General features: G+C 36.9%; 2 protein-coding genes across 12 annotated transcripts in view; both read right to left on the bottom strand.

The window, feature by feature from the left end:
• Positions 1–2,345: 2,345 nt before the first annotated feature.
• LOC144964517 (C-signal-like) lies at positions 2,346–13,502 on the bottom strand. The gene is made up of 5 exons (XM_078898901.1): positions 13,341–13,502; positions 11,195–11,399; positions 8,908–8,998; positions 4,448–4,625; positions 2,346–3,163 (listed from the first exon to the last, which is right to left on the bottom strand). The coding sequence occupies exons 1-5, from the start codon at positions 13,363–13,365 to the stop codon at positions 2,883–2,885; spliced, it is 780 nt and encodes a 259-aa protein (XP_078755027.1). The 5' UTR covers positions 13,366–13,502; the 3' UTR covers positions 2,346–2,882.
• A 1,556-nt stretch (positions 13,503–15,058) lies between these two features.
• The window catches only part of LOC144964527 (putative oxidoreductase YjmC), a 61,304-nt gene continuing 60,881 nt past the window's right edge, over positions 15,059–15,481 (bottom strand). For all 11 annotated transcript variants that reach the window (XM_078898946.1, XM_078898947.1, XM_078898942.1 and 8 more), the window contains exon 13: positions 15,059–15,302. In XM_078898946.1, coding sequence (XP_078755072.1) covers positions 15,255–15,302 — 48 coding nt within the window. In that variant the 3' untranslated portion in view covers positions 15,059–15,254. The remainder of the gene's footprint in view (positions 15,303–15,481) is intronic.

The following is a 15,481-nucleotide window of genomic DNA, read 5'->3' as shown; positions in this document are numbered from 1 at the left end:
TATGATCAAGTGGGGCAATTAAGAGTTTTACAATTTAAACTTTAAAGTTAGATGAAATAGATATAAGTAACTAAATAAATTCAATTCTTTATATGTGTCCCCTCCAAAATGTCATGGTCTCAAGTGAGTAAAGAGCTACTCGACTATGCATAAAGATATATGTAGAATGAGGCCCCAGAATTTACTAGTTACTATAAATGAAAAACAATTAACGATTTGTTTACAATGAAATAAAAATAATGATGAAATTTAATTAAAAGAGATAAACAGTGATCGTGGCAGTTACAAATAGAGATATGAATATTTTACGTAACTTATGATAATATGTCAGGTTCATAAGTTTACGTTTCCAGGCAGTTGATGGGCTTGGATGATCTATTCCTCTGATAACAGGATCGGACTCGTAAAATTCCACTTCCAGGCAATTGGTAAGAGGTTATAGTGTAGTACAGCGGGCTTGGGTTTGATCCTTGAAGATTATACAATCAAAGTTAAAAGCTCCGGCGTCTTAATGGTGTAGATATAATATCTACAAAGTCCCAAAAGATAAAAATCTTCCAGTATATATATATAGGAATAGAGCGACTGGCCGTCCGGCATAGATTGTGGAGAGAAAGTGAGTGTAGAGTGTTAGACCTATCAGCTTTTATAATAAGTGGCTACGTGACAGAATGTAGAACGAAAAGTATTCACTAATTAGAAATTAATTCGAGGGAAGGCTATAAAAGGAAAGACGATCTAATATTAGAAGGTAAAGTTTATCTAAGCCTACCGAAATATAACTGGAGTGAGATGAATTCAGTTCTTAATAAAATAAAATTTAATAAGATAATTGTGAACAATCTTTACTGTGACATCGAGTATTTATACATGGGAGACGAACCAGACGGCCAATGTGCCAAACATTTTATAATACTGGGTGGCAGATTTGAGACGGGACGGTAGTTACTAAAGTAATTTACATCGAGGTTTTGCTTTTTTATGAGAGGCTTTACAATTGCATGTTTATAGATATCTGGGACTTGTTCTGAGATAAGTGACTGATTTATAATATATATGAGTTATGCAAGGGAACAATTCAGGAAGACATAATTTCAAAATATTCGTTGGTAAAGGATCTAAATCACATGACTTCGAGGAAGATGAACAAATTATTTTAGAAATCTCTTCTTCAGTTGTTTCTTTAAAAGCATAATTTGAGAGTGTCCCCTTTGGTAGAATACACATTATTTCTTTAAACTAATATTCTATATCTTTTTTTGTTGAAGTGAAATCTGCCTACAGTCACCACTATTAAAGTCCGGTTCTGATTAAAATCAACACTTTTTGTTAGTCCCAAATTTCAGTTCTTGATCTTTATGTGTTCCTTTGACACGGGATAAAGTCCAACTTGCTTAAAGTCAACAAATCTTTCAGGATTCCACTGTTTTTGTACTGGCGCTGATATAACCTAAATGTGTTGCAAGTGCCATAAAACTCTTAAAAACAAAAACAAAGTCCGGTTCTGATTAAAATCAACACCGTTTGTTAGTCCCAAATTTCAGTTCTTGATCTTAATGTGTTCCTTTGACACGGGATAAAGTCCAATTCCCAACTTGCTTAAAGTCTTTCTGACCCCTGTGCTGTTGAATTTGTTTGTTTGTTTTTTAAGGAATCCAAGAGCATACCACCAATGTACTTAGTTTGAGATCACCTATAAGTCTCATCCGGACACAAGCACAAAATCCAACAAAGAAGAATACACTCAAATGCTTACATTAAACATTCAAAATAACAAATATAATAATACATAACAGAGAGATGATTTACAAGGAAAATAATATCATCTCCCAAAACAATAACTATGCATTTGACTGTTTCCCTCCCAGCTAGGACTCCGGCCAGGGCCAGGACAAAACCAAGTAATCTCATTCCAAGACAAAGACAGAAAGCATGTTGGAAAACAGATATAAGGGGATAGAAGACACAGTATGTACCCCCCCTGCCCACTATGGGAGGCCAGGAACCCCAGCCAGGTGAGGTGTTTAGTTTATCAGGATTCCACTGTATTAGTACTTAAGACCAAAGAGTGCTGATACTGCTGTTGTTGAGTCAACTTGATTAGAATGAAAATCACCCCCCCCCCCTTTTTTTTTTTCATAGAAACTGATGACCAGACCTAGAAGTATAGTGAATGTTGTAATACATTTAAAGCCATTCAAACAACATTACAACTTTGATCCCTCCTTCCCCCCCCACACACACACACAAACACACACACACACAGACACGCATACACACAAAGCATCATTCAAGTATTATGTCATAGTAATTCAGATACCCATAATTGAATTTGAAGTTAAAAATCCTTTTTCTATTTTCTTCTTTATTCTTTCACAGTTCAATGTTCCTTATCTACAATAAAGTCATAAATCGCTTGAATTTTTAATTCATATTCTAGCATTTGTTCAACCACACACACAAATATAAAAGTACAAGTCCGTTTCTAAGTGACAGGTCATGTTTTTGACATATTTAACATTAAGTGCACTCAGAGCCTTTTGACCATTGAGGGATAGAGGTACGGTATAAATGTTCATTATTATCATTTATTACTATTAAGTCAAATGTTAATAACTTAAATATTTACAATTCAACTACGTATTAAGTTAAATGCAATTTCAACTGGATTGGTTCTAGATACCTTTCTTTTTCATCTGTCAATTTTTCCACATAATAGCTAAAAAAAATGATTATTATTTTACCTATAACACGGCATGCACTTTTTTCTGTCTCCAAATAGAAAGAGAACAAAATAGAATTGATTAATACGGCATAACTGATTTGTCATAAAATAGAATTGATTAATACGGCATAACTGATTTGTCATAAAATAGAATTGATTAATACGGCATAACTGATTTGTCATAGAGGAAAAACTTTCCAGAGTCCTGAAGGGATAGGGAGTCTATAACATTCAACATCTGATTCACAGAATGACCTAATGAGAATAAGTTTTTTACATTTTTATGATAAGGTCTAGAAAGTTCTGTGTCAACAATTCCTGGATGTAAAGAGATGACGATTACTTTTCTCTGACCACGACCAAATTCTATGCTGAGATTCTTAGTGGCCATATTGAGAGCTGCCTTGGACATTCTATAGCTATACCATCCACCCAGACCTGTCAATCCAAAATAAAAAAATGAATTATCAAATTTGCTTATTTCACATTTTGTGTAACTCATTTAAAATCAACAAAATAAATGATATACATAACAAAGACAATCAACAAAATAAATGATATATATAACAAAGACAATTATAGGCGTAGTATACAAGCTAATGTTTTTAGATTTTGCATGTTAATGTTATTCAAAGTGTTTCCAATTTTGAAAAGTAGCAAAAATCTCTAAGATTGAGTGAGTTAATATATCATATAAGCTATAATTTTTCATACAAAGATAGTTTAGCCGCATCAGTAACCATGTGCACTTAATATGTCTCTATTTGGGTTGGGCAGTTGGTTGGCAGGTCTGATGGTGAAAATGCTTTAAATATGCACACGCAATCATTTATAATAATAATATATCGCAATACATTGTATTTGTCGAGTGCCCAGAGCGCTTTACAGGAGCATCATCAATTTGGAAAAGAACAGAGTCTTATAAAGCTTTTTACACATTTCTTCTGATGAAAAAAGTTCTACTTCTATTGGAAGTTTGTTCCAGAGGGTTGGGACATTTCTAGAAACAGAGCGTCCTCCACATGACATGAAAGTGCTCTTTCCTAGAGTAGCCAGCAATTTTCTATCGGATGATGAGTAAAGAGATACGAGTTGGTATATATAATTGTAGTTTGTAATAAAGATAAATTGGTTGACATGTGTTATAACATTTAATTATGGCACAATACCAGAACTTTGTGTAATATTCACTCCGTAACTGGAAGCTCTTTTCAAAGGTGACACATGATTATAACAAACTTACTTGGTCTGCAACAATTTGGTGGATTGACAGCTTTTAAACAGGAACAAATATACAAATAATGATAGTGATAGAGTGGGAGAAGGAGAAAGAGGGAAGACTGATGGAATACACGTTAGCACGTTCAAGATGAAAATTTGTAAAATGCCAGGTGAAGTATGAGCTGAAGTATAGTAACTAGTAACAATTTAGAGAAGAAGTTTAGAAAAGGTACAAATTAATTTCAGGCAAATTTAGAAACCGTCCAACCTTTATCGGAGTTGTCCCGATTTGGCCCAGCTGAAAAAAAATCGTATCTTTTAACCTTTCCCTCTCCCTCTGTGTGCTACAAAGCAATGGTCATAAAGTGAATCTTAAATTTACATAAATTTTGATCGCATGAGATCAGTTCCAAAAAGATATTCCTGCTGTAATGTATCATTATTACTATTATATTTATTACTTTAGTAAATTCAAATACAAACAATACATTGTCAGCTTACCATTGTCTGTTATCGATCCAACTTTTGCACTCATATTTACAAGAACAGCTGCATGTTTTTTCTTCATATCATCAGTAGCCTTTCCAATCAAACCATCGCCTTTGGTTAAGAGAGGTGTAAAATGTTTGGCCATGAGAAGTGGCCCAATGGTGTTGGTGAAGAAGGTGGTCTCGAGTCCCTGTGAATAGATATATCAACATGCTGATGATACAAAATGAAACTGCATGATTTTAACATTCCAGGGAGGTGGGATGGTGCAGGGAGGTGGGATGGTGCAGAGAGGTGGGATGGTGCAGGGAGGTGGGATGGTGCAGGGAGGTGGGATGGTGCAGGGGGGTGGGATGGTGCAGGAAGGTGGGACGGTGCAGGGAGGTGGGACGGTGCAGGGAGGTGGGATGGTGCAGTGAGGTGGGATGGTGCAGGGAGGTGGGATGGTGCAGGGAGGTGGGATGGTGCAGAGAGGTGGGATGGTGCAGGGAGGTGGGATGATGCAGGAAGGTGGGACGGTGCAGGGAGGTGGGATGGTGCAGGGAGGTGGGATGGTGCAGGAAGGTGGGACGGTGCAGGGAGGTGGGATGGTGCAGGGAGGTGGGATGGTGCAGGGAGGTGGGATGGTGCAGGGAGGTGGGATGATGCAGGAAGGTGGGACGGTGCAGGGAGGTGGGATGGTGCAGGGAGGTGGGATGGTGCTGGGAGGTGGGATGGTGCAGGGAGATGGGATGGTGCAGGGAGGTAGGATGGTGCAGAGAGGTGGGATGGTGCAGGGAGGTGGGATGGTGGTGATGATGAATAGTTATCTATTTAGGTTTAAACAGCTGAATTAGTAAACAGCAATAACTTGAGCTTTTATATAGTGCACTATCCAATAAAATTTCTCAAAGCACTTTACGAGGGGTGGCTAGCCAACATCAACATTTAACTTGTAAGACAAGATCTTACAATACATATTAGGATATATTACAATTTTTTTTCGGACAGAGACAACGTTGCTAACGTCCAGTTACTCATTTTACACCTGAGTAAAGTGAGAGACGATACGGTACTCGTTGCAACATCAGAAATCCAACTTCAAAAGATTGTTGACAAAGTGGTAGTAGATAGTGAAGCCAAGGGAATGGAAGTGAATATCACCAAAACGGAATGCATGGTAATACAGAAAAACCCCGAATACAACAACACCTGCAATATAACGATTCACGGCGAGCAACTTACCAACGTAGAAAGTTTTAAATACCTGGGTTCAATAGTGACAACAGATGGAAGATGTAACCGAGACATACGAGCAAGAATAACTCAAGCCAAACAGGCCTTTATGGACCTTGGAAACATTTTGAAAAACAAACAGATGTCGTTCGGGATTAGATTCCGAGTCTTGAAGTGCTACGTGTGGCCAATCTTGTTATACGGATGCGAAAGCTGGACTACAAATGCAGAAACACAAAAGAACATTGAAGCTTTTGAAATGTGGTGTTTGAGAAGGATGCAGAGAATATCGTATACTGCACACAAAACGAACGAAGAAGTGCTAAAACAAACATACCAACAAAGGAAACTAATGCCCTTAATAGCGGATCGACAACTATCCTTTTTCGGACACATAGTAAAGAAAGATAAGAATGAATACCTGGCAAGTTGTGCAAAAATACCTGGTAAACGCGCCCGGGGGAGACAAAGAAAAACACTCATAGACCAACTGAAGGGCTTCACCAACCTAACAATCCAAGAGCTGTTTGAAAAAGCAAGAGACAGGGAGGAATGGAGAGAGATAATTCATGCAGTATCCGAAGCCTGGACCAGGCATGGAACCTAGAAGAAGAAGAAGAAAGTGAGAGAATGCGAGTAAAGAACCTTTATTCAAGGACTCAGCTATACGCTACACAGAGAAGAACTTGAACCCAAAGGCAAGTGTCATACCACTATGACATATACCTGCACTAATATAGCGAGCGCTAAACTCACAAATAGGACTCATCATCTTGAATGTGGTTGCATTGAGGTTTTTCTCAACCCTCTGTCCATATAGCGGTGATAGCGTTGGTTTGCTTCATAAGATCTGATAGAAAGCTGTACTTTACAATAGACAAACATCCTATCCAAAGGGTAGCAATCAAATTTTAAAGTCCATTTACCATTTTTCTTCAATTTCTGACCATGAAAGAGCAAATTTCCTAAGTAGCTGCTAGACACCGTCATGCCAAATGCTTTTTTTGAATCTATAAAATTATGGAATTGGAATAGATCATTTTGGTGTTAGGGATATTTTTTCATCTGTATTCAGCAGTTGAATACTTTTCCGTTGTGCTTCTTTTGGCTTTAAACCCAGCCTGTTCTTCAGCTCAGTGGACTTCGGCTTCTCTGTACAGATGATTGGAGTTGTTACCATCAGCATGAAATTTGTTTGCATGACCAATAAGGCTGTGGTGTCATAGTATTTAAACTGTCTCAGATTTCCTATTTTGGGGTAAAGGATCATGAAAGATGAGTCCATTTTGTATCATTTCTTTCCCAACTTTTGTTGACAGATTGATGATGGGAATTTGGTCAGTTCTTCACCAACATGTTTTATGAATTCTCCAGGTTTGTTATTAGCTCCTGAAGATTTACTGATTGCGAGGATTGAGGATGACCTCTTCTATTTCTTCATAGACATATGACACACATTTCATTCCTCACACCTCTGAGGCGCTTAACTGAGGATTCTGTCTGTACTTTGAAGCATGCTCAATGTGTTCCCATCTAACATTTGCACAAGAAATATAATGGTCTCCTTTACATCACTGGTTCTTTCAAAGCTGGACTATTGCAACTCTCTCTTTTTGAACAGCACCAACGAGAGAATACTCAGGCTGAAAGGAATTCAAAACAATGCTGCAAGATTAGCCTTAAAGGCAATATGAAGCATCATGCGTCACCTCCACTACTAGAAGTGCTTTACTGGCTTCCAGTTAAATATTATACAAAGTTCATGCTTCTGTACTTTAAATGTCTTAACACATAAATTGAAGCACTCGTCATCCTATGGAGAACTGCTTGCTACTCTAGGAAAGAGCTTTTACATGTCATGTGGAGGATGCATATGTTTCTGTGGATTTCGTCCACGTCGTCAGTTGGCATAATGTCCGCAGAAAAAATGTATTCCCTTTGAGATTGATGTTTACACTCGGCAGCACAGAACCCCCCATTCAAAACAAGATACAACAATCACAAAGCCTCTATAACACATGAAAGCAAAGCAAAAAGCACCCAATTAGCAATGCACTATTGGGAACAAATAGACACTAATAAAACACCAACAATAGCCTGGGAGGTTGTCAGGCAAAGCAACCCCTACAGATGCGGTGCTAGAAAATGCAACCTGTGCCTGACAGAGAAACTGGAAATATTATTACACAACCACAGAAACAATAGCACCTTAAACAAAAGATCAGAACTAATGACAATGTGCAGACACTCTAATAAATTCAAGCTCAAAATGCAAAAGGTCAAATAACCCCCCCCCCCCCCCCCCCACTCCCGACCCTATTATAATTATCACTATTATTATTATCACCATGATTATTTTTATTACTATTATTATTATAATTATTATTACTATTATTATCATTATTATTATTATCATTACTATTATTATTATTATCATTACTATTATTACTATCATTATTATTATTATTATTATTATTATTATTATTACTATTATTATTATTATTATGACCATTTTTACCACTATCATTAGAACTAGCATCTACCCCTAACCAACATACCCCCCCCCCCCACCCCCCCCACTCCGCGCAACCACATTCCACAACAATATCATACACATGTATACACCACACACAACACACGCACACACACATACACACATTTACACACACACACACACACACATATATATATATATATATATATATATATATATATATATATATATATATATATATATATATATATATATATATATATATATATATATATATATAAGCAATGAGAGCACACTACAACAATGTCATCAACACTAATCACCACTAAACACAAGGGAAGTAAGGACACAAGAGTGTAAACATCAACCTCAAAGGAAATACATTTTTTCTGCGGACATTATGATGACGTGGACGAAAGCCACAGAAACATATGTTTTGGCCACATATAAGTGAGTGATACAATTTATATTTTATATTAGCTCTAACCAGATAGAGAGAGAGAGAAAGAGAGAGAGAGAGAGAGAGAGAGAGAGAGAGAGAGAGAGAGAGAGAGAGAGAGAGAGAGATAGAGAGAGAGAGAGAGAGAGAGAGAGAGAGAGAGATAGAGAGAGATAGAGAGAGTGAGAGAGAGAGAGAGAGAGAGAGAGAGAGAGAGAGAGAGAGAGAGAGAGAGAGAGAGAGAGAGAGAGAGAAAGAGATATATATATGAAGAGAGGAAAAGGATGAGGTAAGATAAATTTATTGAAGTTATTGTTTGATTACCTCGGCTGACACACCTTTAATGCTAGTCTCCCCTCTTCCCGAGGGATGTAATATACCAGCTGAATTTATCAGAAGATCTAACTTTCCAAACCTGAAAAATATATGATAGTGTAAAGGCATGATTGAATCATCATGATTAAATCACAAAACATTTTTCCTGATCAAGAAAAAAACATTTGTCTTTCCCTGGTTCATAAAAATTATTTTTAAAAGTTAACACAATAAACATTTGCACTGTCATAACTAGTAATCACATTTTCGCATCAATTTTGAGTCAAGTGATGAAAGATGAATAATTTATCATAATTATCACATGATCTTTTGCCAGGGCTGCTAAACAAATGAAATCTCATTGTGACTGGAAATTGGATAAAGCCAGGTCTGCCGGATAAAGGAATTTTTGGTTATAAAGCAAATCCTTATAAATGTCTTTGATTACGGTTTTAGAAGAGATAGAAGCACTGCAGACATAGTATGGGCCCACCGATGACTGAAAGCCAGAACGGAGAAATATAAGGAAGAATTTACCATACTTGGAATCGACATGAGTTCAGCTTTCGACACCATATATGCAGAACCAAATTGTTATCAATCCTTGACTCATTCTTGGACAAAGATCACGTGAAGCTCATAAGATACCGATTATCAAATACTACATCACAATTTGAATCCGGCACAGAATTAACAACAATATCAACCTCAATATGATCCCCTCAAGGAGACAGCTTGAGTCTAATTCTATTCATGATATACTTAGAATCGGCCATGAAAGATCTAAGACCAAAATTACCACCAATAAACAAAATCACTCATGAATTGATATACGCAGACGATACAGACCTAATCTTTGAATAAGAACATCAAGCGAAAATATACTTGCCAATAATATCAACTACCCTAGAAGCATGGAATCTAAAAGTGAATCAATCCAAAACAGAATATACAAAAATCAACAGAAATTTAAATGAATGGAAAAGTGTACGTAACTAGGCAATTTGATCAACGAAAATGAAGACATCAGAAAACAAAAGCAGCTGGCCACCAATGCATTCAACCAACTCCAAAATTTATGGAATAGAAATAACATAATCAGTGAGAATAAACGAATACAGATTTATGAGGCACTGATTATTCCGATATTGACATATAATTGTGGAACCTGGGGCCTCACAAAAAAAAGAACTTATAAAGTCTCGATTCATACCACCGGAAACAATTACGTCGCGCGTAATCGGAATCTTTTTGCCAGAGACAATTACAAATACTGACCACTATGACAAAACCAGGGTCCAACACCTGAGTACAATCATAAAAGAACAGCGATGTAGGACATTTGGTCACATCTTACGTCGAGAAGATAACATCCCAGCCCAAACTGCAATGAAAGAATATTTCCTTCATGGCAACAAATATGTAGGGAGACCACCAACATCAAAAGTAACTACCCTCTCTACATATCAGAAATTTCTGGATTCAGATGAGGCCGAATTAATCCCGAGGAACTTATAAATACTGCAGTGCCCTCCATACTAAAGTCACAACAATATCTTGACAGCCTCAAAACTCTGGCCCAGGACCGTGACCAATGGAAACAATTAACAACATGGATGGAGAGAGCAGACATACTTATCGACGAAAACTGAATCACACAATTCTCAGCAAGCGTCATTCAGACTGCGAAGCTTACTACTACTACTACTACTATTATGGTATTTATTTCATGAGTATATTAAAAACCTGCATTGATGCAAGCTCTAACTAGCATGAATAAAAGGTTTTAATATAACAAGTGTAATAAATATAATTAATAATTACATTCAAAATTTTGTTGATTGCCAGGTGCTGTAGCTACTCGAAGTAAATAAATAAGGTGGTGGAAATATATTTTTTCATTAAATGGATTTTTTCATTGAACCTGCTTAAATTAAATGCGCCAGTGAGTGATATGTCGGAAAAATGCATATATACCTAATACTCAGAGAACCCAGTTTCATGCCCCATTTTGGCATTTAATTCCTTGAACAAAAGACCTAACAGATGACATCAGAGTTATTCAAATCTTCCCATAGACAAGATTCCCTTTGGTAATTTTATTATTAGAAGAAAAAAACATTTTTTTGAGCCAAGTGGTGTAAAATTTCAAAATAAAAATCATTTTAAAATAAAAGTATTGGTGAATAAACAAACAAAAAATAAAAATAAATAAAAGATAAATTTCAAAGGTTTAGGATTTATTCATTTAGGAGAAATTTGAAACAAGATAAAAAAAAAAGAATACTTAATGTACCGATCTGTTACTTCCTTTGAAGTATTTTCAATTTGATTTTCTTTAGTAACATCAAGTGGAAAAATGTGTAGTTTGTCAGGGTGAGCATCCTTCAGCTGCGAAAGTTCTGATGCCTGGTGCGGATTTCTGCATGTTGCAATGACCTTGGTGTTATTTCGTAGAAGAAGAGATTGACAGAATTGTAGACCAATTCCACGACTCGCACCTGTTAAATTATTAGAAAATGAAATATCTTACAATGGAGAGGCGATGGCTAAATACTAAATATGAACTGGACACCAGTACAGTGCAGCTGTGTAGTTTTTGGTATGACACTTGCTGGGTTCAAATCTGGGTTCGAGCCACGCTCAGCGCATAGTTGAGTCCTAGGAAAAGGCTCTTTACTCACTTTCTCTCACCTTACTCAGATGTAAAATGAGTACCTGGCCGTTAACAGCATTGTCTCTGTTAGAAAAAAAATTTGTAATATTGCCTAACGGGCTCTAAATGTTACGCATTGCTGTTGGTTTGGGATCCTCTGTAAAGCGCTTTAAGCACGTTAAATGGATGTTGCGCTGTATAAAAGCTCATTTAACATTTTTATTTTTAAATAGTCAAAAGTGAAAAGTATATTTTGTTACTGAACTAAGAATTTATGATTTGATGTCTTCATGGTGAATGAAGTTTTGGGAAGTCCCACAACAGGTGCAAGACTTACATCATATTAATTTCAATATGAACTTAAGTTTGAGTCATTTTTGTGGTAGAAAGATAATTTCAACACATCGCAGGACTATTTGTAATTTGAGCATTCTTGCAAGATTGAAGCAATATGAGATTTCAGTTACACGCACTCTGGATAGCGTCTTTCTTGTCTGATTGTACTAAAAAAGTGATGGTTGAAAATTATCTGTCAAGACCAATTCATGTCCTATTGTGTGTCCTAAAAGTAGTTTTAGGCCCACTTTTGTCCTTGGTCTATATTAATGACGGGAGACCTTCTGAAAGCTCCTAGCTTTTCACCGTGGATCTTTTGTCATGTATTTATAAATTCAATTTGTCGTCATATCGAAGCATTTAAAATACTCTAGAACAAAACTTGAAGGTAAAACATTGCGTTCTTTTTGCATACCATAACCTACTTTACAGAAGAATAAAAATTCATTATGACACAGACATTCTCCAACAATACATTACAGATCAAATTCCAAGACTGGGAGAAAAAACTAACGCAATTAAACAACACACAAATGATTACAAATAAAGGATGAAAAGTTAGAGACGACCATAATGGCTGAGTACATAAGGGTCATAAAGCCAACAAACTAAATTTTCACTACAAGTGTAACCTTTTATCGTGTCTCAGTCTCAGAGCAGTAAAAGGACAATGCCATAGCACACTGGTAAGACCCAGGTTACTATAGAGCTGCAGTGTGTGGGACCCCCAGACGAAGAAAGCCATGATCTAGCTTGAAAAAAAGTCCAAAGGCCTGCAGATGTGTCTATTACAACTGTATGACAATAGAAAAACTGTAACAAACATGACAACAGAGAGCAACAGGATAACATTGAAAGAGAGAAGGAGCAAACATAAACTGAAGATCTGCTTTAAAGGCAAAAGTATAGATAGTAGGACAAATAGCCATCACATTCATTTCATAGACCACCAACAAAATCCAAAGAAAAGAGAGCTGCTATCATATCGGCTACCTCACTCCAGGGGTAATGTGCACATTGTCCTTTTGTCCAAGTACAAAATGGACATTCCATTCCCTCGCCAACAACCTGAGAAATTCTGACAGTTAAGAGAAATATACTTGTCAATTTGAAACATATTTGTCACAGGAGGACATCATTCATTGTGTAGTGATAAGGCTACGGACGGAGATCCCACCATCCTCCTACAACACACATAATAAATAGTCTTCAGCACAATGTCTGAAGCTGCAACAGTACAGATGAAAGCGAATGAGTAATCTAAACGGACGTATAAGAAAAACTGTTTCACAAAACAATACTTGAAAGGGATGGCATGTGGCATGTGTTGGTAATAAAATGAAAATGCATCGAAAAGCGAGTCAGCTGGGAGCTGGGTACGAGTAAAGTACAACTGTACTGTAGGTTAGATGAGTGAAGTCAAAACGGATAATTTTCTAATGAAACTTGCCTTGAATTAAACATACAGCAGTCATGATCTTGAGTAAATATTGAAAGAGCCCTATTGTTCAATCTCATGACTTTCACTTTCACTTGTATTCATCCCGTTTGTTGCATAAGTTTACATTGGTTTCATCGACGTGCCATGAGTTGTCGTTCTTGGTTCTTAGCTGACCGTGACCTTGCAAATGAATTTCTTGGAAGGAGTGGGAAATTCCCGAGCTTGATTTCTTTGAGTTTAGTAAGTAGTAAGTATGCTAAGCTTCAAAGCTTACATACGAAGTGTTGAAGTCGACTCACTAGGCTCTTTTGCTCTTCGATCTTATTAACTTACAGTTACGAGTTCAGTTCTTGAAAATATTGAATTGGATATGTACATTAAAACAAACAAATTAACATAAAGTAAACAAGCAATTAAATAAGGAAGAAAAAAAAGCACGGGATGCAGTGTGTACTGTGCGTATAGTCTCTTCTGCAGACAAAAGCTCCCTGACCTACCCCTACACGTAACATGTAGAACGACACATGATGCCTGTTAGGCGATATTACATTTTTTTTTCGACAGAGACAACTCTGTTTAACGGCCAAGTTCTCATTTTACACCTGAGTACGGTGAGAGAATGTGAGTAAAGAGCCTTTTCTAAGGACTCAACTATGCGCCGAGCGAGGCTCGAACCCAGGACCTTCCGATCCGAAAGCGAGTGTCATTCTACTAGCCACATAGCCGTACAAAGAGAGAGAGAGAGAGAGAGAGAGAGAGAGAGAGAGAGAGAGAGAGAGAGAGAGAGAGAGAGAGAGAGAGAGAGAGAGAGAGAAAGAGAGAGAGAGAGAGAGAGAGAGAGAGAGAGAGAGAGAGAGAGAGAGAGAGAGAGAGAGAGAGAGAGCTGTCTCTGGTCCCACTCACCTGTTTTTGGTTTCATCACATATCACAACCCAAAAAGCTAATAATAGAGACAAACAGATCATAAAATGCTGCCCGTCACCGCTATAATATGAGATATAGAAAAGGCCACGGTCATTACAGCAATCCGAAAAGCAATAACATGACAGGCCGCAGTAAACGTATTCAAAAATGGCTGCCTTCGGAGACAGTGAGAGTGTGCGCTGAGAGGGTTTGGTTTGGGTGTATATGTACGTATTGTATAAAATAAAATAATAAATAAAATAAATTCCCTTTATTCATCCCTAAGGGGAAATTTTTCTTTAGGGCCTATTCCAAGGGAAGGCTGGAATAAACCAGGCGTCAGCCGCTGTGCAGCGGCGCAAATTGAGCTAAGGCTAGGTGACTTGCTCAAGGCCACACAACGCGGTGGGTAGTCGAACTCGGTACCTTTCGGGTACGAAGCAAAGACCGGACCGCTGAGCCACGCTGTCCCATAATGTGTGTGTGTAATGTGTGTATGTATTGTAACTGTGTGTGTGTGTGTGTGTGTGGGTTTGTGTGTTGTTTTAATACGAATTGTGGGACATGAGGGTAGTGAATGTTAGACAAGCCTAACTTAGCGATTTTGTTGATAATGTGAGAAACAAGATATGCTTGTCCAGGGAAAAAGGTCACTGACGCACACTCATGACCTCTTGCCGACAAAAGTGGAACAAGATAAATTACAACTGTTACAGCTGGGACAAAAAAAAAAACAAACAAAAAAAAAAAAAAAAAACAAACAAACAAAAAAAAAACAAGAATAGAGAGTAGAGAAATAGACTATAACACGGCAACAAATAAAGTTTTCAATTCAATGTTTTATTTACACATTTGCTCATTTATTTATAAAATATACTCTTTTAATCATCAATTAATCAATTAATTAATTAATTAATTAATTAATTATTCATTCATTCATTCATCCATGAATCCATACATTCATTCTTTGGTTATTCATTTTATTCATTCATTTATTCATTCCTACATTACTGTAAATATTCACAGACGTTTCAAGGGTTGTATACCGTATTCCCTGGCCACTTTATCCTGAAAATAAATATTTTCAAAGATGATTTAAAATGCAATCTGGTCAACTAAGCTAGGAAAATATAAGCACACATACACACACGCACACACACACACACACACACACACACACACACACACACACACACACACACACATATATATATATATATATATATATATTATAAAATTAAATACAC

The sequence above is a fragment of the Berghia stephanieae genome, chromosome 2 (genome assembly GCF_034508935.2).
Source record: "Berghia stephanieae isolate SIO BIC M18660-M18661 chromosome 2, UCSD_Bste_1.3, whole genome shotgun sequence".
NCBI lineage: Eukaryota > Metazoa > Mollusca > Gastropoda > Nudibranchia > Aeolidiidae > Berghia > Berghia stephanieae.
Note: the sequence above shows the minus strand (reverse complement) of the source record. Positions and strands in the feature narration are given on the sequence as shown.

What these genes read in the sequence shown, in the direction of transcription:
- LOC144964517 (XM_078898901.1), bottom strand. Translation starts at nt 13,365, where the DNA reads ATGACTGCTGTATGTTTAATTCAAG. An exon ending in TCAAAGGAAGTAACAGATCG is followed by an intron (nt 8,999 to 11,194) that starts GTACATTAAGTA and finishes TATATTTTTCAG; the next exon opens with GTTTGGAAAGTTAGATCTTC. An exon ending in TTAAAGGTGTGTCAGCCGAG is followed by an intron (nt 4,626 to 8,907) that starts GTAATCAAACAA and finishes ATCTATTCACAG; the next exon opens with GGACTCGAGACCACCTTCTT.